The 25,283-nt window shown below is 34.4% G+C and overlaps 1 protein-coding gene across 1 annotated transcript; it reads right to left on the bottom strand.

Moving 5' to 3' along the window:
* LOC113395975 (histone acetyltransferase KAT7) lies at positions 1-24,790 on the bottom strand. The gene is made up of 12 exons (XM_064216068.1): positions 24,617-24,790; positions 23,202-24,080; positions 22,613-22,779; positions 22,330-22,457; positions 21,762-21,955; positions 20,675-20,871; positions 20,410-20,587; positions 17,549-17,743; positions 5,618-5,711; positions 2,775-3,028; positions 2,073-2,256; positions 1-1,517 (listed from the first exon to the last, which is right to left on the bottom strand). Exons 1-11 carry the CDS (start codon positions 24,629-24,631, stop codon positions 2,164-2,166), a joined length of 2,394 nt encoding a protein of 797 aa, XP_064072138.1. The 5' UTR covers positions 24,632-24,790; the 3' UTR covers positions 1-1,517; positions 2,073-2,163.
* Between the last annotated feature and the right edge of the window lie 493 nt (positions 24,791-25,283).

Genomic DNA, 25,283 nt, shown 5'->3' with positions numbered 1-25,283 from the left:
GTTATAAATAAAAAAAAGTTCTAATATCAGAACTCGTAAAGTACTATAAAAACTCATTCATACAATTTCATAAATTTTATCTACATATTATAATTTATTATAATATACTTACAATTATTTCATAAACTACATTTACTTAAGTATTTTCCACCGCTATGAGATATCGATACAACTCGAGTTGTTATAATCGAATGACTCGAATATATGACAGCAATTTAAATCTAAAACAAACCGTTATTGTATTTTTACAATTTTTATTCCAGCTGTCATTGCAGTTACCGAGTATTACCGAGTCAAATCGATTTGAGTCACTCGGGACACATAGAGAATCGTACTCGAGTTGCATTATTTATAAAGACTAATAACCAAATCCATTTACATGTTACGAGCTGCCTTCATACAATTCATAAAGACAATATTTTCAAAACACAACACATTTATATAAAACTATATATGTGTATAACAAATAACATTTACAACATACCTTATTTTGACACGGTCTCTATCTATTCTATTCAAAGATATAAACGACAGCAACTCTCTTAGCTATCTTATAAATAGATAATTTTAATATCAGAACACGAAGGGTTTTTATATTTTATTATAACTAACATTATTACATTTAGGGTTGAATTAATAATACTTATCCTGTTAGCTGTTATTAATATACGTCATGATTTTTTCGCGTCACTACCGAGCACGAGATAAATTCTAAGCTCAAATTGAGCACATGAAGAAGAGCTCAGTAGTGCTTGCGCGGGTTTAAGCACTCGACCTATGGTTTAGATCTACGTTTTAAGGTTTTCAAGGCGTTTATTAATAAGACTAACTCTAACTCATTATTGACGGAGAAAATAGGGTTCTTTTTCTTATTAGTCAATTTGAAAATGTCACATTTACTATTTACACCTTAATAAGTCTATTATTATAAACGAAATTTCCTTTTAAAATAAATCTATTAAACATTAAATGAAGTGATTATTAATTAAAATAAATAATCTGTATTTACAAAAAAAATCTAACTTCAATTATCAAAACTCTTTTCTATACTATAATTTAAATCCTATAATACACTTTACTATACTATACTAAATGATTTGATATCGTCTTCGCAAAACACCTTGCTATGGTGTCATGGCCATTATCACCATATGGCCAATGTTGGCGCCCAATTATCATTTACTATTACACTAAGACTGTTAAACAGTTTGATCTGCCAACGCCCTAAATCCCCGATCGCTTTATAGCCCACACATGCACTTGTCACTTCCAGACCCAACAGTTCAAGAGCTGAACTTTGCGCAGAATCTTCCAAATAAAATTCGACCACCGTCGGCCAATTCCATCGTTCTTTATTTACATACCATGCATCGATTTTCTCTTCTTCCAAACATTGGCTTATTTGCGATCTGCGCGAAATGTTTCGAATGCCATCAAAACATTTCAAGTACGGAAATAGTCGGTCCAGTACACGTCGCCAGTGTGAGTGAACGCCAACCAGACGGCCGGGGACCCGTCTGCGAGAGAGATTGTTTTTGGTATAAATGAGGTGGAAGTAGACACATTTGTAATTGGTAAAATCTTTCGTTAATTAATTAGACGCTGTCCTATTACGATGGAAAATCCACTTTACGGTTTTCATGTGATTGGGCAAAAATGGCAAACATTTGACGCTGACGAGAACGACAGCTCGAGGCTTTTTAATTTCTTAAGTTTGAGTCAACCAATTAGTTGGTGGTGAAAGGTTGAGTCTACCATATATGTTAGAGAATTACACCCGGAACGAGCAGATTTCCTCAAGATGGTAAACATCACTGTCGATCAGAAAATGAATTAGAAGTATAAAAAAAGTAAGTTGGGCATGTCCAGATTTGGACCAGATATTCATTAAAAATTTAACAAGAGCAGCTCTTCAGTAGGATAAGTGAGTTGCTATTATCACAACATCAAATTTAATGTTTTGCAGCGACTATACGTCAAAAGGAACAGGTCATGTTCCAGCCGAACTGTCTGAGCCCGGAGATGAGAGAAGCCCAGCAGTCCTGTCGTATGGGTGAGAGAGCGTCGGTCACCTCTCGGCTAGAGCGAGCGCGCCGAGGCGGCGGGCGGGCGGGCGCGGCGGGCGCGGGCGCGGCGGGCGCGGGGCGCGCGCGGGGCGCGGCGTCAGCGGGCCGCGCCGCCCGGCCACCAGCGCAGGCACGCCGGGTCCACGCAGCGCGCGCGCCCCGCTCGCCGCGTCGCCTCCTCCAGCACCTCCTGCACGCGCACCGCATTGAGTACTCGTTCGAAAATCGAAGATCATGTTCACGATCTTAGATTTTCAGATTTCAAACACAATAGAGGCTACATTAGTAGCCAATACAAATAAAGGTGAGTGAGAGTCTGACTTCTTAATTCGTACGCTTTTCTCAGAATTTCTCATGAGGTAGTGTGGTTTTTAATATAGAGATTATTACACTGTTAATTTATTTTTCTATACCAACAATCATCATATTTGCAAGATCTAGAGAATTGGAAAATTTGATCTTCTCGTGTTTATACGTCGACTGAATCTGGTTATTATAATGATGTGTGCATAATTTTACTCTTGCAACTATTGTGTCAGTTAAAGGCAACTTCTCTATATAATATCTAAACAAATGCAATATTAAGTATATAGAAAATGACATGACCCACAATATTAAAATCAACAATCAACAAAACATTTACATAACGTAACAGCCTAACATACAAATTGGCCCATTTTCTAAATGGTTAAAACAAACGACACCAACCTGTTTCTTCAACACGATATGTTTCCCCTTCCAATATTTCATCAATCCTCTCTCTTGCAACGTCGAGACGATATCCGATGACGCGATCGCCAAATCCTTGCTCAGATCTCGTATGCAGAGCGTGGAGCCCGGCGCTGAGCACAATCGCTTCAGCAGTGCCTCCTTCCAGTACGATCGGTACGAAATAAGACCGAGATCCGACAGTGGCGTTTCTGGCGACCCAACCTTACCCTCGACTTTCGTGAGGAGATAACCTAGTTAACAAAAAAAACATTGGTATAGGTCACGACGACACGCGCGTGAAGACGTTTATCGAATATTACATTTTGTACAAAATACATTTCGGTGAACGAATTACTTTATGTAAATGATATTTACTTACACGTATAAGTGCAATAATGTTTATATATTTATTTATTAGTAATATTTTTATTGATTTATTTTAAGTAAAGCTGGATTGAATGTAACTGATTACAATATTTATTTACAATAGTAGTTATATATCTACTTGTATATAGTCACAGAGTAACAATTAATTAAGTTAAAGCGTAAACTTATTAGTATAAAAATATATTTATAAAGATGACAGGAATATACATTAGGAAGATTATTATAATCCTTGTCCAAAGTGTAAATTATGTTTCATAAAATATTATAAAATAAGTAATTTAAATTTAGAATATCGGAAATATATTACAGCATACAATTTATATGATACTTTATGCTGCTTTAATATGTATTTGTTTATTTGACATTTATTAACAAAATAGAAGGTTATATTAAACATTAGGGTCGTCTTCTTATAATAGAACTAACGCCTCGGTAGCAGTAATTGTTTAGTAAAACAGTTTCTTATCATCCCTATAAAACAAAACCATTTAAAGTATTAATGGTTATTTTATCGACATATTACAATGCGATATTCTCTCATAAAAATCAGCATCGCAAACAGAAAAATATCGTTCAGTCTTTTAACCAATTACAGACGATAACTTAAAACTTGAACGTAACAAATTAACACGGCTATCAAAATTCCGCGCATCCAGAAACCTCCGTGGGATAGGCGTGGGGGTGTCTAGACTGCAGACCGATCCATACTGCAGTTCATCGATCCAGGTCGGGTCGACGCCCGCGTCGCGACGCCACCCCCGACAAAACAAACCCCACTACGATGTTGACCGCTCACCTGAGCTACGTACGATTCGTATAGATCTCGCTATAAGCATCACAATTATTGTTTACTATTATGAAGTGTTGGCTATTGTTTCGTTCTGTGTGAACTAACTTTATTAAGTAATTAGGCTATTCGAGCTAACGAGGATAAGGGAGTGATTTCTTTTATATTAACGTTTGGATATCGTATCTCTATTTAAACAGATAATTAAGTGAAATTTTGAGTTTAAGGTACCAATAACTAGTATTTTATATTCGTTTTAAATATAGTTATTCCTAATTATTATTCTGTGTTACGTCAATTGAATTAAAAATAAACTCGTCGTGGTTTTTCATCGTCAAAGTCATGTCCTAGATTGTAATATAGAATTTTTATATATTCGATTGAAATTAATGAATGAAAACGTTCCCAAAGACAATGGAACTCCCACAGTTCAACTAGATTAAAGTTAAAACGCACATCGCAAACAAAACTAGTTCCATTGCTTTTACTAATAGAATTAAAACTCATCACTAACTATTATTTAGTCGTTCATTCATTCAATTGTAAGTTATTTGTTTAATTATAAGTAGAATGTATAATTAATTAGTTGTCACTTATTTTTATTAATCTTTTGTTATTTTAATTTGCACTAGATACTTTATTTTTATAAACTTATAGTCAAGTTTCTGTCAAATAGTTTGCCCGGCTGAGATCGTTGTTGCGATAAAGCAGCTTTTGCACGCTCAACTCATTGTATCTGAGCTATGATGGTGTATTGCATACATTAAAATGTAAATAATTTGATGGCTGAATTTAACATATTTTAAAAACTTTGTAATATTTTTTATTGTTGGGTAAGAATACCATTCCAATATAGGGAGAATATAAACTACGCATGAAGTGTCACAATGACGATAGTCCAGGAGGTCAGGACAAAACTGTCGACTCTTGAATTCCTGAACAATTCATACAGGACATATTTATTAACTGAAGTATATAAAGTGTACTATATATTTTATTTGCGAGAAAGAGTAATGCCTGAGTATATTGAGGTAGAATCTATATCCCGAATCGGTAATATTACATTCAATTGAAACCTTTAATGCGACGATTTAAAAGCATGCTTAGATGAAGAATATTCTTAATTTAGATGCATTAGGTGGCCGTATGGTATTTTTCTTATATAACCATTATATTAAATTGTGCTGTAGTGTGAAACTGGACGTTAAAAAGCGTAGAATAAGTGTTAGTTAGTTGGAAAACCGCAATGGAACAGAGCATTGGAATAAGTTCAAATCATTCTTCTCATTGTGCGAAGGAAAACATCGTCAGGTAACAGATGAAATTCTGCTGATATATAACAGCAGTTGAATAATCTCGAATACTTATCCTAAGATGATAAGGTGAGATTTACTGGTAGTAACTTTCCTTTTTTATTTCCGTAATTAAGAGAAAATAATAATTAAACTTAATCTGAAAGGACTTGTCGTAATTATCTACGTTTATATAATATATGTTTGTATTAGTTATATATATAATTTTTAGTTACAACACTTAATGTATTAATTTTAATATACTTATCCATTTTTTTATACTATTATATTAAGTCAGGAAGTAATCAAAACTTATTATAACGACAATGTTTGTAAGCTACCGTAGGTACTACGATGCGTTATACTTTACTTACTGAAGTCGATAAGCAGTCGCCCGTATCCCTGTCTCTGATACGGCGGAAGTGTGAGTATGCACGACACGTTGTAGTTAAGGAACGAGTTCTTTTCCTGTTGACAAAAATAATGTGATTTTTTTTTTATTCGAAGCCTGTGATATTTTATAGTATCATCTGGGAACACATTCATTATTCTAGCACTTCGTATAAATAGTTAGTGAGACAATTACACATGGGACATAATATCTAATCTAATATATTATCTAATTATTTAGAACCAAGCTGGCCCAGTGGTTATGAACGCGTGCATTTTAACCGATGATTGCTGGTTCAAACCAAGCACCAGTGATTTTTCACGTGCTTAATTTGTGTTTATAATTCATCTCGGCGGTGAAGGAAAACGTTGTAAGGAAATATGCATGTGTCTAATTTTAACCAAATTCTGCCACTTGTGAATCCACCAACTCGCATTGCAACAGCGTGGTTTAATTAACTCCACACCTACTCAAAAGGTGAAGAGGCCTTAACCCAGCAGTGGGAAATTTACTTTTACATAATATCCTTAGTCTAAAATGTACATAGAAAAAATCAATTATAATCAGCAATTAAACATACAGTTTCAAAAGAGTTATAAATTTAAGGATCTCATTCCGAAATGGAAACTCCGATTTGGAGATCCATTTTGTAACATTTTAAGAATGAATACAAAATGAAACAAAAATGGAAGTATAAACTTCTTTGAACGAAATATTCAAATAAATAAATAGTAAAAAATACACAAAATATATAAAAATATTAAATATTAAATTAATATATAAAAATAATGAAACTGCCCCGTGGATACTTCGGTCGGGTAACGCTTTCTTGGTGGTAGGGCTTTGTGCAAGCACGTCTGGGTAAGTACCACCCACTCATCAGATATTCTACCGCCAAATAACAGTACTCAGTCTTGTTGTGTTCCAGGTTGAAGGTAACTACAGGCAACAAGTGTAACTACAGGCACAATGGATATAACATCTTAGTTCCCAAAGTTGTTGTCGCATTTGCGATGTAAGGAATGGTTAATATTTCTTACAGCACTATTGTCAATGGGCGGTGGTGACCACTTACCATCAGTGTGCTCGTCCGCCAACCTATGCCATAAAATGATTTAAAAAAAACATATAGAGCAAAAGATACATACTTAAATCGAACTGAAACTTTTACAATAGCCAAATTTTATAAAAAATCATTGCTTTAAACTATAGTGCGTAAGTTTTGTAGTTCGCTGAACTCATTAGTATCGGTCACAAAATTATTCGATATTACTTTCTTACGCGGAAAATCTTATAAACATATGGAAAAATATGTTCTTAATCGTAATATACTTTAAGTGATTTTCAGCCTTGCATGTCTAAGAAGGCCGCTGGTCTTGCGACTAAGCTCTCTCCGATTGAGCCTAAATGGCGTCCAATCGGATTACGTGAGTGAGTGAGGGGATATGAGGGGATATGTGCATCTGTGTTGGCACATCCTTGTGTACTATAATATGTCCTGCGTATTTGAAATCAGTTTAGACATTCTAATCAAGTAATAAATTAAAATAAATAAGAAGACTAATACGACTAACATAACCCGCTGAGTTTCCTTCGCCGGTTCTCCTCGGGTCAGGGTATTTTCGTTTCCAAACCGGTAGTGATTAATTTATAAGAAGTATTTATAATTCATAAGAACATGTAATGTTTCTATATTTAATGAAAAAATTTAATTTGATTTTGATTTAAAAAAAAACGATTACAAAATATAGAAATGAAGAAAAATAATATTGTAGTCGGAAATTCGTCTACAGACAGCCACGACGCTTGGACAATTAAGTTTAGAGCAAAGAAAATAAAATCACTACGTTTTATTCTAAAAAACTTTATAGTCTTAGGCATATATACATGGTACAAAAACAAATCTAATTGATCGAACTGAATTATCCTAACAATTAAAATTAAGTTTACAAATAAAAACATGTCCTCAATGTAGTGTAATAAATAACTAATTATATCATTTGACAAGATTGTTTCTTTAGCTGTTTGCAGAGACAATCGTATCAGACAAAGAATTGTATAGACTACAATATATTAATACTTTGCATCAATGCTAGAAGAGCCCACGTCGAAGGAATCCAAAAACTGCAAAGAACTTTCCAATTTCGTATCGCCCCGCGGCCCTCGTGGGGTTTAATGAAGACTCGGAACAGACGTCTAGATTTATTACGTTACACCAGCGCCGTCTAGACGTCTGGGGAACATGTTTACATCCGTAAATTGTCACTGGGGTGAGCGAGGGTACGCTTATATTATATGTGGGACGTTTCAAATGTCTTTTTAAGGGGACTTCATGAGGACGTATGGGTATAAATAAGTAGTTAAAATGTATTCGTGAGGGTACTAAGTATTAATAAAATGTTCAAATTGTTTGCGATTTCTTTTGACGAATGTTTTTATTTTTTGTTAGGCTGTTTATGTCTGAACTATTCCTGAGTTGTCATTGGAGTAATGATTGGAAATATTATAGAGATAAAAGTTTTCATTCGAACTCATTCATGATCCGTCCATCGTTCCTTTTAATATACGTATTTTTTTAATTATACATTTTGATGATAATGAATGAATGATACTTACTTTATTTATTAATAGATTTTCAAAACATCATCGGCATATACATAAATTATTGAGTAAAAGTAGGTAACAAATTCTTGTACGGTGTGATACAAGAGTTTACATTATACATTTTAAATTAAAAAAAAAAAACTAAACACTACACTCCTACATCAATATATCTTTAAAATAAAATAAAAATATGAACAACAATATGAAAGGACAAAAATTATAGCAGGTCCATAAATCATCCATGTATAATTAGTAGTAATCTATGATAGCTCTATACGTAATCAATATGCTCAAAAAAGTTTTAAGTGTTTCTTTGTTTTTTTTTTAATATGTAGTTTTAATTGTATAAACTGTACATAAAATTAAGAAAATAACAGTTGTAATAGGTAAAATATTTGTTAAAATTATTTTAATGATCATTGCATTTATGAAGCAAAAATTGCAACCACTCAAAACGTTAGAGTTTAATAAAATGTGCAATTATCCAAAATACTATATTGCAAAACGGCTAATATGTAAAACCAAATTCGTTGAAATAATGTTTTATAGTACATTCGTAAGTGTTGAGGTGAACAAAGCTGGGAAACGCGGCCTGTATGCAAATCAAATTTTCATATTTACGATGACGATTTTATTTAACAATTTTTTTAAATAGCATTAATATCTATAAAAACTAAAACTTAGAAACGAATTTTATTAAATACCTTTGTAAGGGCCAAAGTTCCGTCGGGTCAGAGGTTGTCAAAGATTCGGGAAGCGTTCCCCCCGGTTCGACGACCCGTCAGCCAGTCTGCCCGCCGTCTACATTTCGTACAACTTGTGCGAAATAATCGTTCGATGCGTCCGTCTGTGTTTACAGAGGTAGCGGGAACATTCGCCTTTGTTATATTAACAATTTATATTTTAAAATTTTATATTTTGACTTGGAATTTGTAAAAAATACAACTACAGACCTTTGTATATTATAAATTTTCGTTACTTGCTGCAACGACTTGTACGTCTGCAAGAAACGAACACTATAGGTACATACAATTTAGAACCAAAAAGGAAATAAAATATCGTCAACAATGTTAAATTTAATTTGAATTTTCGAGTTTAATTAATCGTTTAGTTTAATTATTCGTTTCTATAATAAAAACTCGAGGATCACACAACATATAGCAATAAATAAATTTATAGATCACGATCGAATCATAATAATTAAAGTATATTATTTTTTACAAGATTATATAGATGATGTAGTACGGAGTTTAGGAGTATTCGTGGATTTGATATAGGATACATACACTCTATTCCAACCATAAGAGGAAGAAAGCCAAATAAACAACATTTGACAGCAAATTGACGCGGTATCATTGGTCGAGAGCTTGATTAATTTATGATATTCACTATGTTTTTCGATTTTCGAATGTCGAAGAAACTATAATAAGAACTTTGAAAGTAAAATTTATGTGGATATAAGTAGTTAAGTGTAATAATATCGTATTACAAATAAAGATATATTAATCATAAATTCTTATCAGTGCACAATATAGCTGAGTTATTAGCGAATCGCATGGAATACGTATATCTAAGTTTTGTTAATATTTATTCCTACATCCATTGGAATAGGCTATATATACTTATATTTAATTGTTTACATAAATTACGTGGATATGAATGATGAAACAGTATACCTAACTAATATCTTGTTTATTCTTTTTATTAGTACCAACTTGAATAAAGTATATTTTTATTTCTTATATTATAAAATAGTAGAATTTTTTTTTTTTAACGTATAATATAAATAAAGATCTTAAAATACACGTGTTATTATAATTTGGTCACTTTAAGTATTAATGATTGTTTTTTGGAAAAACAAATTCGAATTTAATCTATTTCCGGTTTTATAACAACCGTGTGTCCGGATGTGGGGGCGTCGACCTAGCTGTCTCGACGTCTCCAGTTTTATATATATGGATTTCATCCGAGACACTTATCATACTATGTTTCTGCTATTGATTTTGTACTGTCTGAGTGGCCAATGTACAATTATTGCCGAAATCTTGTCTTATCTGAGGGAGATATAAGTGGATTTGTTCCTGGATGCTTAGGTCTGCATAAAGATGTCTAGTCATTAATTGTATTATTTTATTGTATACAACAGATAATCTCAGAAGTATGTGAAAAATTACATTAAATTTGTTTGTCAGTAAAACGGGACATAACTATTAAGACAAGTCAAGAAACATTGGATTACTATAAATATAACAAAATAGAATTAAAAAAAAAACAAGATTCATAAATGTAATAAAAAATATAGTACGTCATTTACTTGCAAGACAAAGTATACTACTACGGCGTAGCTCGTCTACGAGCTGTCACATTCAAGTTACGGTTGTGCTACGATGCTACGTCGTAGCTCGTAAAAGGGTATTAATGAGCGTAAAAATGCCAGCATTAATGTACTTATGTTTATATTTTGTTTTATTACATTTACGTTATAACAATTTAATTACTCGTAACAGTTATTATTGTAACGAATTCATTCGACGTGAATAATTATAAAACGATTATATATTTTTAGGAATTAAATAATAACATAATATTCCATTACATAAAAGTAGGTGACCTTATTTAATGTGGTATTCTTGTCATGTAATATTTATTTTATCACACCGTAACCAATAACCATACTGGTGTAATGTTTTTAAAGGAATCAGCTGATTAATATATGCGGTTCAACAACCTGCACTGAAACAAATTTATTGTTGTCATATAATTTAATTATAATTAAGTTTTTATTGTAAGTCTATTTTTAATTTAAAACAGTTGCAGAATTATTATCGATATCATTATTTTAGGAACACAAATAGCCATTATGAAACACCATAGAAATAAAGACAAACCATAAAAATAACCTCTATTATTGAATTAATTTAAAGTATATACTATAAACAATTACGACTAGAGATAATGATTTAAATATGTATATAGCTCATTTAAAACTTTCCATGAATAATATCATTTCTATCATTAATCAATCTTAATTTTTCTATGGATTACAGACTATTTTTGTACTGATTATACATTGAAGTCTACATGATAACATGTAATTAATCCCTTATTCCGTTTTTTCTATTTAAATCTGGTTCTGTACAGTAAAGCGTTTTAGTAAAACGAAAATTTACGTCAATAAATTAACATTAGTCAAAACTAGTGCGTACTAATTGGAACGGTTAAATATGTTTGTTAATCAAACGCCATCATTATTTATGCCCGAGACCATTTGGATTTGATTGATTTACAATCGTAAAAAATATTTTATGCTATAAATTAAAACTGCGTCTACTCAGAAGGAAAGCTAGTATAAAATTCCATAATAGATGTTACTGCTTATACAAGCTCAAGAAACAAGAAAAAATTTGGTGGCGCATTGGTGATATAAGGAATGATTAATATTTCTTACAATACCTACATTAATAATGAGCCCTTCGTATGTTATATTAACCCGCATAACAAACTATGAGTATTATTTTATAACTTTTCATAGAAGTCATGACGGGTAATGCTTTGCTCTAAGAACTAATTATTATATTTTCAAATATTTTCTAAAATTGACCAAATCTTGTTACGGTTCTATAAAAATTTCAAGTAGGAGATGAAGCGAGATATAATTCTCCAGTCAAATTAATTAAGACAGAAAGGTATAACAGGAAAACATAGAACATGGTGAGCTCTAATACGTTTTAGTGAGCGGTCACCGCGCCAAGGCGCCCGGAGCGCTCGACGGGAGCGCGCCCACAATTTTCCTGGTGCGATTATAGTATTGGATACACAAGCGCTTAAAAATACGCGTTTCTTTCCAGATTTTCGAATCAGAAAATATTGCATTATCTAAACCACATATTCACAATGGGAACTATACACAAACTTAACACGCTACTACATTAGTAAAAATTCTTCTAGTGTAGTAAATCAAGTCAATGGAGTTATTAGCTACCTACCATCGGCAAGTAATTTAGTTACTCGAATAGCTGTAATTAATTTTTAAATCGTTTCATGTTGTTAAGTATGGGTGGCGTGACGTCATCATAAGCATAATAAAAGCTGACACGCTCGATGAACGTATGGACATGAACACCTAGCCAATGACCAAAACAGTGTGACTTGTTCTAATTAATAAAAAATTAAGATGAACCAAAGTAGCGATTTTACAATTGTGTAAGTAAAGAGTCCAGGATTACGTCTTGTATGTTTGCTTGCTATATGAAATATTACAGAAATATGCCATTCCATGCACTGATAATACGCCATCCACACTCGACAAAAATTGTATTCCTATTACAAAATACCTAAAAAGAAATAAGTCATGTATAAAAATAACATTGTTGAATTAATATAAGAACAGAGAATTTAAAAAATAAATATCGTCGGAGCGTTATCAATAAAACTGATCAACCGTTATCGACTCGCGACTCCCGTTTTCACCGGCAGACGCGATTAAGATCAGCTCAGAAAACCGTGTAATTGAAATTGCTACACAGATAACTGATAACACACAATATTCGGTTGGATTTAGAAAACTGTCTCGATCTATTTTTAATCATCGGTGATACATGGGTACTTTTTTTTTCAATAACTTCTACTAACTAACTGTTCTCTATTACCAAACTAGCTCTTAATTTCGAGAACAATAAACTATTTCAATGGTTTTATAAGTAATAATTTCGTGTTTGACTTTGGAAAATGTCATATAAAATATTGACGCAATGAAACAAATACTCAAGTTACAATTTAGCTAAGGAAAAAAAACATTTCATTAGTCAAAACATTCGTACGGTCACGTTGAAAATTCACGTTTCCCGAATACAACGCATAGCGACCGCGCCGTTCCCTATCGATTGTGTTTATTTTCGGTAACCTAGGTCAGTTATATCTATGAGCTGTCTCGACTCCCGACCGAGCGCAGACAGCATCAATATTCTATTTAACTACCTATTCAGGGCCGGATCAAGGGGAGTACGCCAAAGACTGAAACTATAGAACCTTTACATGAACGAGGCCTTCGTAATAATATATTAGAATTATAATTAATATTTTCTGATGTAGAGAAAAAAACTGTTACAATATTTGCAGTTTCTTAGAAAGTTTGGAGACCATGAGGTAATTCATGATCTATCATAATCTTCATCTCCTTGGAAGTTTTGCATAAATTGCTAATGATTGACAATATGCAATGTTGTTACTTCGAAGTGTTTTTGTTGCAACATTTAAATAGAACTCATTTGTTTACATAATGCTTTTATAATATATATTTTTAAGATAGATTATTATTAAAGAGGTTATATTATTTCTGTATATGGACTCTTATTGTATTGTTTTTAGTTTTAATATTAATATAGATAAGTAAATATATGAAATAGGTTTAATGTATGCAGTATCAACACGATACAAACAGACGATGTGTTGAATAGTGTCAAAGAAATATTAATGGAAAATGTTTTTTCTTATTTATTTAATATTCGAATATTTTTTTATGACAAAAAGTTATTTTAAAAGTAAAAGTTTTTATAGAAAATATACATTCGGATATTAAATATATTTTTTAAGAATTAATAGAACTTTTTGTTTTCAACAATATCAATTTCGAATATATCCCCAATTTATTAACTCATAAAATAAATACATGAAGTAACCACGTTTAATTAGACTAAAAAAACATTGTTTCTTAAAAAATATAAATTTGCATTTAACGTAAAACTATTAATAACTAGGCATATAAATCAGACATCAAGCGTCCGACGCGTCTAGGCACACAATAAAACATCGAAAAATTTAGACCCACCCCCGTAGGAGGCGTGTCCGGTCATCGACCCCACAGCTGACGCGACTCAATGGTAGTACACTGAAACGTACGAATATGTTTATAAACGGGGTAAAAACTTTAATGAGAACGTATTTTCGATTACTATGTTGTAAATTTGTATCGTATCATTAATAAACACGATATATTGAATGAGTCATTTTTATTTCTTGTATAATTAAAACAGCCTATATCATTTTGATGTATCATAGTTTCGTTTCTTATTCTAACTTCTTGTGATTACAATTTAAAAATATTTAAAGAGAAAAATTGTGATAATATCTTAGAAATAATAATCATATAAATTATATACATTAAAGATTCAATGATTTGATAAGTCACAGACAAAAAATATATAGACCATACGATATTTGAGATAGTATAATTTTTAATCTGTGTATTAATAACATTACACATTTACGCCGCAGTTAACGGGCTTTCTGTATCTTTTGTCAGTCTGTTTGTTTCCGAAAAGTATGTCTTATCGCTGTATTTTTATTTGACGACCTCCGTGATCGAGTAGTGTGTACACCGGTTTACATGGATACGCCACTCCGAGGTCCCGGGTTCGATTCCCGGCCGAGTCGATGTAGATAAAGTTCATTAGTCTTCTATGTTGTCTTGGGTCTTGTGGTACGTACTTCCTTCGGATTTTCCATAACACAATTGCTTTAGCTACTTACATTGGGATCAGAGTAACGTATGTGATGTTGTCCAATATTTATTTATATATTTGTATTTCGTCAAGTAGCCACTTTACTAATAAATAAAATACTCGTACCTTTATTTAGTTAAATACCAGTTAAATACTATTGTTTAGTTGTTATTTTACATTTTTTAGGGGAGTGTGAGTACTATTAAATGAAGAAAAAAATCTAAGTCCAGTTTTTTCCCTATCACTGCTATTAAGCAACGTAGAAATAAACTTAGTTTTTCACAACATAGTGATTGATCTGTAAGACAATGGAAGAACAGATCGCAGGTAACAGCGCTGAGAACTAAACTAAAAGAGACTTGGTGGCAGGGCTTTTGTGCAAGCCCTTCTGGGTAGGTACCACCCACTCATCAGATATACTACCGCCAAACAGCAGTACTCAGTACTGTTGTGTTCCAGTTTGAAGGGTGAGTGAGCCAGTGTAACTATAGGCACAAGGGACGTAACATCTTAGTTCCCAACGTTGGTGGCGCATTGGTGATGTAAGGAATGTTTAATATTTCTTATAATGCCATTGTCTATGGGCGGTGGAGACCACTTACCATCAAGTGGCCCATTTGCTCGTCCGCCTACCGATATCATAAAAAAAATATGTCTAAGGGCAAAGTATTAAAGATTTGATCCATGTGCTGTAATAAAAATATTAGGTCACCAGGGGAAACAAAAATTATTTGGGTATAACTTACGAGGCTCGCGCTCATATTGTTATTGTACTGTCTCAATTATCCTTCCAACCGTAGCAAAGAAATACAAATTGATTATTAGTGAAATATTAATGAACGATACCGATAGGACCGTCTTGGTCCTATAAAAAGCCCATCCAATGATCACAAGACAATACCATATAATTTTTGCCAATTATTTTAACCGAAAAATTCAGATTAAGCACCATGTATTTGATTACCTAAAATCTCGATGTGGTTGATTTCTGCAACATCCGTTAGAACGCAATAAAATTTCAAATAAAGAACAGTTTCATTTAAAGGAAATAAAATATGAAGCTCTTTACCAGAATTTTTGTCCATCGTCTAGTATGATATTTTCGCGACAGTTAAAGAAAAAAAAATATGGCCTATCTATTATGCGTGTGAGAACCGATGCCCACCGCCCTGAATAAAGAAAGCTGTAGCAGTTGAAGTATGACGTAATATTCACTAGTCTACCATTCAAGACAACATGGATGATTCCAAAAAGATTCTACGGTTCTACTGCAAATATCATAGATGCCTTGTGAGGTATTTTAGCAAGTATAATAGCACGAGGCGCACCAAATATATATTTTTGATAGATGGATGATGATGGTAAATGGTCACCACGGCCAATAGACACTGTAAATATTAACAATTCCTTACATCACCAACTTCATTGCGTCACTTATCCTCGGGAGCTAAGATGTTATGTCCCTTGTTTCTGTAACTTGAAGATTGGCCAAATCACAACTATACTTAGTATTTCTGTGGTGGTAAAATATATGATGAGTAGGCGGCCCTGCTACCAAGATGTTTCAGATGAAATTAAGCTATTCAATTACCTTTAAAAATAGTTGAAAAGTAGTCATCTTGATCTCACTTTGTTGGACCTTGTTAAAGTAAGACCAAAGTTACTATATTTCGTAGCATTTTATTTTCAAATTCCTTCCATTACAGCTGCAACGCTACAGACGCTACACTTAAGAAATACTGTGCCAAATTTCAATTTACAATTTGATACTAACGTCTGGACTTAACGAATTCTCTTTTAGAAACACGTGTTGTTATGTACTGAATTTCATGCGTTGGCAAATGACGTCAAATATTCGATCTACCTGTCAATCCATTCACTCGGGTTAAATGATTTTTTACGACTGAATTAGATTTCTTAAAAGAGGCGGTCACGCGTTAGTTACGTCATCAAACCCTGCCAATACTCAAATCACTAAGAGATATCTTGTCCTTACAGAGAAACAATAGTGTAGTAATGAGAAAATAAGTTGAAGTACTCAAACACTGATATAAGTCTCCTATCTAACAGGTATAAGTTTCAGGGACTGCCGGGTCCCTGATCAACGGACATCATAATATACTAAAACACTTTTCCACGATTATGAATCACACTTTTGCATATAGTATATAAGCACCACGTAATAGATCAGCTATTATGTGGTGCTTATCAACTAAAGAAAATCAGAAAGGTAATATTATCTTTTTTTATAGGTAGATATAGGTAGGCGGACGAGCGGGAGATGGATGCTGCTGCAGACCCGATCCGCCGAAGAAGACCGGGGAGGAGGAAATAACGCTACGCGCACCTTCTCCCCCCGCCTCAATAGGAGCCGCAGTGACTAGGAGGGTTTCATTACCCTGGGAATCTCCCCTAGGAATTGAAGGCCCGCAGGCGTAAACCCAGGAAGCGCAGTCTTGGGCATCACATACCCCCCCCCCCCCCTTTTCTGGGGAAACGTGTAATGCGTTTTTCCAGCGAGAAAAAAAGAAAGGTAGGCGGCGCAATACTGAGTACTGACGCTTATATTTGATAATAGCTGCTGCGGTAGAATATCTGATGAATGGTTGGTACACAGACGGGCTTGCACAAAGCCCTACCACCAAGAAAATTTCAAAGGGGCTTCTTCTTTAGGCTGGCGTGTTTTTTATTATAAAATGTTTATTTCTGAATATATTTATTCTTTCCTCGAAAACGGAACAATATTACTTATGTAAATTTTAACTTTAAATAATTAAAATACAATGTAATGGTCTTTATAAACCACTAACCTTGCTGAAGTATCCGACAATATGGCATCCTTCCTCATCGGCACACGTCATCACGTAGAAGAGGAAGGGTTCCACGTCGTAGTACAGGGTCTTGTGGTCGAGGAAGAACTTCGCGAGCAGGCAGAGCTGCTGGCAGTACTGCTTGTGCTTCCGACCGTCCACTTGCCACACGCTCAGGTTATCCTTCCTGTACACCTGTGCGACATCCATACGTTACTTCATTCACTTCTTCGCAATACTTCAAAGCTTACATTGGAAAATCGCGAGATGATCACTATTGAGTCGAAACACAATTAAAATAAAATTTGTTTTTTTTTAAATTCGTTATGGCTCGACGACTTAGAAACAGTTCGTGAGTAAATTTTGCAATTAATCAATGTGTCGAATGAAATTATGCAACCGTGCAAGATGGAAACGACGGCCTCGTTTATTTTTTGGATATTTATTGTTGTTGCTTTACTTTTTATGGCTTTGGTAGGCAGATGGTCAAATGGACCACTAAATGGTAAGTGGTCACCTCTCCTATAGACATTTGCACCGTATGAAAATTCAATCATTTCTTGTTTACATACAAAATATGTGGTCACAAAAAATAACAAGAATCGATAATTAGACGAAATTTTAACTTCATATATAAAAACTGAGTTCCAAGAAGATTTTTTATGCTACACGTGGCAAACGAGCACGAGCATCCTGATGGAAAGTGACTACCACCGCCCTTGAACATCTGCAACACCTGGGACTTGCAGGTGCGTTGCCGGCCATTAAGAAATGAGTATGTTCTTTTCTTGAAGGTTCCCAAGTCGTATCGATTCGGAAAAACCGCCGGCGAAAACTGGTCCCACTGTGTGGTTGTGCGAGGCAGAAAATGTCTTAAAAATAGCGCTTTTGTGGATTTTCGGACATCTAGGTGGATTGAAAAAAAAAAGACAATACGATTAAAACAGGAACCTTCGTTCCCATCGAAACTGGAATTATATATGTGAATACATGGAAGGAACATATATAGTATGAAAAAAACCAGGAGAAAGATACGCCTAATATAAAATTGTTAGAAAAGAGTCAAATAATGACAAATAAAAAAGCCCGTATTGTACTCTGGTCGCGGTTTAAAAAGGATTTCGAACGTTTAAACGCCATAACCTTTCTCTGCTAGTCGTATATATATCTCCATCACATTCACACATTCGGATATTCAAACCTTTTCCTCTACAAATACGATTCATTTTTATGTAAACGTATTGGTGTATGTTCAACGTATAGTAAAGTATTATTTTTTATAATTATATTTTTTCTAACATTTCATCTCATTTAATATTAGGATGTACTCGTTATTGTTTGCTAAACTGATTAACAAATTGATGACGGTTCCCCAAGGGAATCGTCACTTGCTATTGGTTCAATCAAGCTATGCAAAATAAACGACGATTAACTGTAACGTTTCTGAATCTAGTCGCATCTAGTCTATTTAATATCTACGGTACCGATAAGTAGTTCCTTAATATGCCACTAGATGGGTCTTGTCAAGAAGCGCAGTTCAAAATTGTTTTCATGATTTTAATTAGTTTTATAAGTAATCATATGTTTTGCGGATGTAAATAATGAGCCCAAACAATGGCATTTATTACTTACGACAGTTCAATAGTCTATTTCAACCACAAGAGGACAAAAGCCAATTTTTTTTTTTTATGATATTGGGGGCACACGAGCAGAAGGCTCATCTGATGGAAAGTGATTACCACCGCCTATGGACATCTGCAATAACAGGGGGGGGGGGGTTGCAGGTGTCCATGCTTTGGCTTTAAAACCATATTTGACAGGGAATTGAGGATATCATTGGTCGAGAGCTTGAACCATGATATTTACTATGGATTTGCGAAAACGTCTGTAAGTAAAGATATATTCATCAAAATCTCTTAGTAAATCGTAGGTTTGGTTTTGTAGGAACCTAGGCATGCGTGCTATTAACAAAAAACCACCGCTCAATAAAATTATCAATTCCTCCACGAGAAGACATTTGACCATAATTTTCATTTCAACTACGGTATCAAAAGTCAAATTGTGTAACAACCTAACCCAGTATTTTCAGAAACATGACTCTGTACTATTATCATAAATGCGAAATCTACTGTCTGTTACCCCTTTACGTAAAAACCGCTGAACTGATTTAATTAAAATTTGGAATGGCGTTAGTTTAAGAAGGACATAGGGAAGGGAAAAAAGGGGGAGTGACGGTTTGTGTGTTTTGTTTTTAGGTGAGTTTTATAAATTTTATGCGGGTAAAACCACAGGTTCAGCTAGTCCCGTATTATAAATTCTAAATTCAAACTCAATAAGCATTTAGTCGAAAAGACCGATCAAAAAATTCTATAATCTAGCCTGTTCGGGACAGTTTGACAATACACAATCGATCTTATTTTTAAGATGTTCAAAGTTGAGTTAATTTTGTGCTGTTTACAGTCACATATTTCGATTCAATTTACGATACGTGAGTTACAAAACACCCGATCGTCAATATCGCTATATAAGTGATACCGATGAGATATTAGTTACAATTATGATAGGCAGTATCGAATATACTGTTATTTTACATTTCACGTGCGTTTTATATTTTGTACAGAACAGCGATTCTGTTATATTCTAGTCTCGATATTTAGGAAATTTTCTGGGTGCAATATTGTAACTGTATATGTATGTGGTTAGTAACGTGCGTAAACCGACTCTCGTAGTACTACGAGTAGAAACTCTCTCCACCGCATCGTCCTTTCTGAGACGCTTCCAGGTCGAAGGTCATTCGAAGCCGAGTAACAAATTCCAAGGCGGATTCTAGTACTCGGTTGCACTCCCCCCCTCCCCCTCACCTCGTCCCCGGGCGGGTGTCTCCACACGCACTTGGCGCGGTGGCGGGCGGCGCCCACGGCGCACTTGTGATGGTTCAGACAGAACTCGCACACGAACAGCCGCGGCACGCGCGCCGCGTCCCCCGGGTAGGGCGACTGGTACCACACCTCCATCATGTACTTGCCCATCACCACGTATCTGAAACCGCAAACGCGAGGTACTCGTTACTGTTACTTAATATTACCTACTTTATCGAAATACATATTGCATGGTGGCCGATGATACCTTGTCCCCTTATCCGTCGATATGTCCCCTAGTTCCTCTTCGATCTTGACCGCGGCGAGGGCCTGTGCATCCCTGAACAGTCGTAGGTCGTAGTCGGGTGCGAATCCTTCTAGCACGGGCTCCCTCTCTTCTCCTAGGTCTTCGTTGGTAGGCATCGATCGAAGCTCTTGACTGCCTTTCCATTTCGACCGCATATCCTGAAACACCAGAATCGCGTCACCACATCAGTTGTAAATATTAAAAAATATTACCAATGAAGGAACGTTATCCGTTAGGAATAAATAGCAGACTTAAATACGAGCTAAGGGCGCTACAGACGTTTTCACGTGTTCAATTTCTGTTTATAATTTAGCTTCTGATTCGTGATTATAGTGACGAATGATCTAACCGCCAAAAATCTCGTAATCTTCTCCTCTTACATCGGGGGATCTACGGGCTTGGATTCTGTTATGATCATCCTCAATACTCTTCTTCGTCATCTTTTCCGTCAAACATGTTTATTGAATCAAAATTTCAGCGAATTATATGACAGATATTTATTAATATTATAGTTCGTTGTTTAACTTTCCAAGAATTAGATATCTGCTGCAGAACAATATCTTCCTGTCAGAGGTGATAAATGAAGATTCCAATAAAGTTTCGTATATGACATGATATAAAACTCATTATTGTTTTATTAATGGCAAATCGTTTTGGTCATTTTAACTAGCTTTTTTTTTATTAATTTAAATTTATTATTAATTTAAATTTATAAATATTCTTCATCAACTGCAAATAAAACAATCTTACTTACATTAAATATAAAAAACCCATTTACATATACCAAAAATTAGAAAGGAACTAAGAATTATCCTTTTAGAACACCGTTTCGAATGGGTGACGCCCATTATATTTTTTATAACGATATTAAAAATCAGTACTTTCAGTACAGGACTACAATTTTATTCCTTTACAAACAAACTATTTGTCGTTGAATTTTTGGAATTACTAGTATTGTTGATTTCTCCATTGCGACACATCAGTTTTCAAGCAAAACTAAGACAACTCTGTACGCCACTCGGTTCGGTAGGGAATGGGATTCGCTCACCTTGACCTTGAGCTGGTAGGCGCGCTGCTCGATGGTGGGCATGGCGCGCGGGCGCTGCTGCAGCGCGGCCAGCGCGCGGCGGCGCGTGGCGGCGGCGGCGGCGCGCTCCTCGGCCGCCGCCACGCACCACGCCGCCGTCACGTTGTGGTACACGGGGCACGCGTCCCACGTGAAGTGCTTGGCCGCCTTGCCGCCTGCGGGCCACGGCGCACTCGTTATGCGAGACTGACCGAAATCGAAATCGAAATCGCTGACTTTGGTACGTGATGTTATATTTTTTAGTGTGAGTACCATATTTTTGAAAATGCTGCAGATAAAACTAAAAATCGTGGGACAAAATTATAACCACACATATTGTGTTGAGTGTATAACCATTTAGATGTAGTAAAGAATACATAAGAATTTTCGTTCATTAATTTATATATGTTTTTTTAAATAATATAATTATTTTATAATAAGCGTTATTTTTCAAATTTCGAGTTCCGTCAATGTTTAACTAATTGTACGAGTCAGTTTCAGGCCATCTCTCTGGCCTTTTACTGTTTCGATATATGAGGCGCATGCTCACCGAGATGTCCGGAGGAGTCGCAATCTCGTACGGGACACCTTCGTTCGGAAGGCGTGATGGGGTTGGGGGGCAGAGCCGGCGATCGGGTGATAGCCGCCCGTGCTTTGGCTAACCTTATGTCGTCTTTGCTGCGATTACAAAACATTTATATTAAAAAATAAATGCCAAATTAATTAAGCGAAAGATTGCCAGTACTTTTACAATCATTGTTTATTTAAAAATTACTTCAACATTACTTCTAATTCTTAACTTTAAGCACACACATGTAATAATAACATCTCACCTCTTTTCATTACTTTTGTCATCGGCTTCTGAGTCTGTATCGGTGTTTGTTGGTTTAGACGCATTAGCCATTCGCGATACACGCGCGGATAACGATCGTGTCAGTTTTCGAGGCATTGTCCCTGTTATTGAGTCACAGGAATCTCCACTTTTACCGGTCGGTTCTTGCTGAAATTTTTTTAGAAGAAATGCGATTTAATGAAGAATTTATTAAATATATATTTTTAACTTGGCACATTCATAAATTCGTATGTAAAAAACACATTGGTAAAGAAGACATATTATTCAATACAAGATTATATAGATTTTTAACATCTCAAGGAGGTAATACTTGTTGACTTCCAGGCAGGATGTATTATATACATAGGTATATAATTGTATTTAAATAACATGCCTTTATATTTTTAAATGTTGAAAAACAGTAACTATTGAGTTTCTTGCCGATTCTTCTAGGTTGAATCTGCATTCCGAACCAGTGGTAGCTTCACTTAATATAATTTGTTAAATGATGATTCAAATGTGCTTGTAAAAACCTACTTGAATGAAATATATTTTGATTCTGATATGATAAGGAAAGCAAATAAACTTACCTTAGTACTAGCATTGGAAGGTGATTTTACTTTCCCTGATTTCAAATTGCCTTTTTTATTTGATTCACTGTCACTCTCCGATGAAACTGATTCTACGGAGGATTGACTTGAAGAACATGAGGATGCACTCTTTACCTCCACAGTTTTTTTTGGTGGGGGACCATTTGACCTACTAGCTCTTCGTTTTGTGTTGTCTTTAGAATTCGAATTTGAATTTGAATCCTCATTTTGCACTGGTGTCAAAGGTGATGATGGTGCATCTTTCTCTTCACTGGACTTCCTAGATGGTTTCTTATTACGAGGTGAAGTTTTGGGACTGGCTTTTGAGGTTTTACTTTCCTTACTCTCTGAATCTGATTCGGAACTATTGTCAGGTGAGAAAATACTCTTCTTTTTTAATGTGTTGGCATCAGGTTTAGGTGTTTTAGGTATTGTTTTACAAATTGCTTTAGATTTAGCCCCAGTGGCTACTCTTGGTTGCATCTGTTTGGCTTTTGCTAGAACTACAGCAGCATTTTTGGGTTTTGTTGATCTTCTTCTTGGAGGAACAGGTTTTGGTGTAGCTGGTTTTGGCGGTTCGTCGTCACTTGATGATGATATTTTAGGTTTTGATGAGTGTCTTGGTTTCGCCTCTTCAACGACTTTCGGTTCCTCAACTGGTGCAGGTTTGGGAGACTTAGGAGCAGGAGCAGGTGTAGGTGCAGAAACGGGAGCAGGAGTGGAAGTAGGAGCAGCAGCAGTTGCAACTGCTGGAGTATCAGAAGTGGATGATTCTGAGTCAGAACTACTGGATCCTGATCCTGAACTGGTAGATGAAGTGCCACTAGTACTAGAATCAGATGTTGAGCCAGAACTGCTATCAGTACTGCTATTGCTCACCTGCAATTAAGATGAAATATCTAAACATATTATTCTATTAAAAAATCCTTTTGCCAGTATAATGATAATATCACTTATAAAAATTAATTGCTCTATGAATATAATTTTAAACATTCAAGTGATATTTACACTTGTGACATAAAATGTGTGAGAATATAATACCTACAATAATAAAATAATAATATATGGTGAATATGTTAATGTAACATAACTGTTATTAATTGTATGTGAACCAAAACTAAACATTTCCATTTAAAATATCGAGCTTACAGGTTTAAACATATATATACACAATTCTAGTATAACTTTTAGTATCAATCACTTTGTTGTTCTATTAAACATGTGATTTAATTTAACAAAGTGGAACATTATTTTCGATCCTATAAAGTTAATTAGCAATAATTACACGCACAAGAATACTCATAAGATTGTTTCATGATAGTCGTCTAAGGTAGAAAAAATCAAACCACAACAATAATTTTATCTTTCTCTAGTAAAGACGTTTCTTAGTTAAAAAAATAATTAAAAACACTTACATCAAGATTGGTCATCTTGGTTTTTTAATTAGACCAATACGGGATTATTTTTAATGCTTTATATTAAGCGTACAATTGTTTATGTTTTCAATAAACCATTAAATACAATTGTCAAAACCTAAAACTATAAAAAACAGCGCCTTTCGCAAAGTAGTCAAACAAATCTGCGATGTATTTGACAATTAACGGAGACAAGTTGAGTTGACGTTTACGAAAGTATGGAATACAGATAATATAAAATGAAGTGAAAACATTGTTTTCGAATTTATTGACTTACAAAAATCAACTAATACTAGTACTAAAATATATAAATGATTTTAGTGGCAATATATTTATTTTTATAATAGTAAATATCATAAATTTTAGAAGATCATATAGTATAAGGTATTTAATATTTAGTGTCTTTTAGAGCTTTTCAGATTATATTATTACAACATTCATTTATATCGGCGGTCAAGTTTAAAATCTAAGATATACTTTATTAAGAGTCACATTCTCTATCTATATTATTGTTTATTTTTCGCTTTACGTTGTACAATTATTGATGGATGGAATAGGATAACTTTACGCGCTACATTATATTAGATGCCTTAATGTAATATTCATTTTATAATTTATGGTGTTTTTCGTTTTAATATTAACTATCTTTAACAGCCAGCAACCCTTA

This window comes from Vanessa tameamea, chromosome 10 (assembly GCF_037043105.1).
Source record: "Vanessa tameamea isolate UH-Manoa-2023 chromosome 10, ilVanTame1 primary haplotype, whole genome shotgun sequence".
Lineage (NCBI taxonomy): Eukaryota > Metazoa > Arthropoda > Insecta > Lepidoptera > Nymphalidae > Vanessa > Vanessa tameamea.
This window is presented reverse-complemented; position numbering and strand designations above follow the sequence as displayed.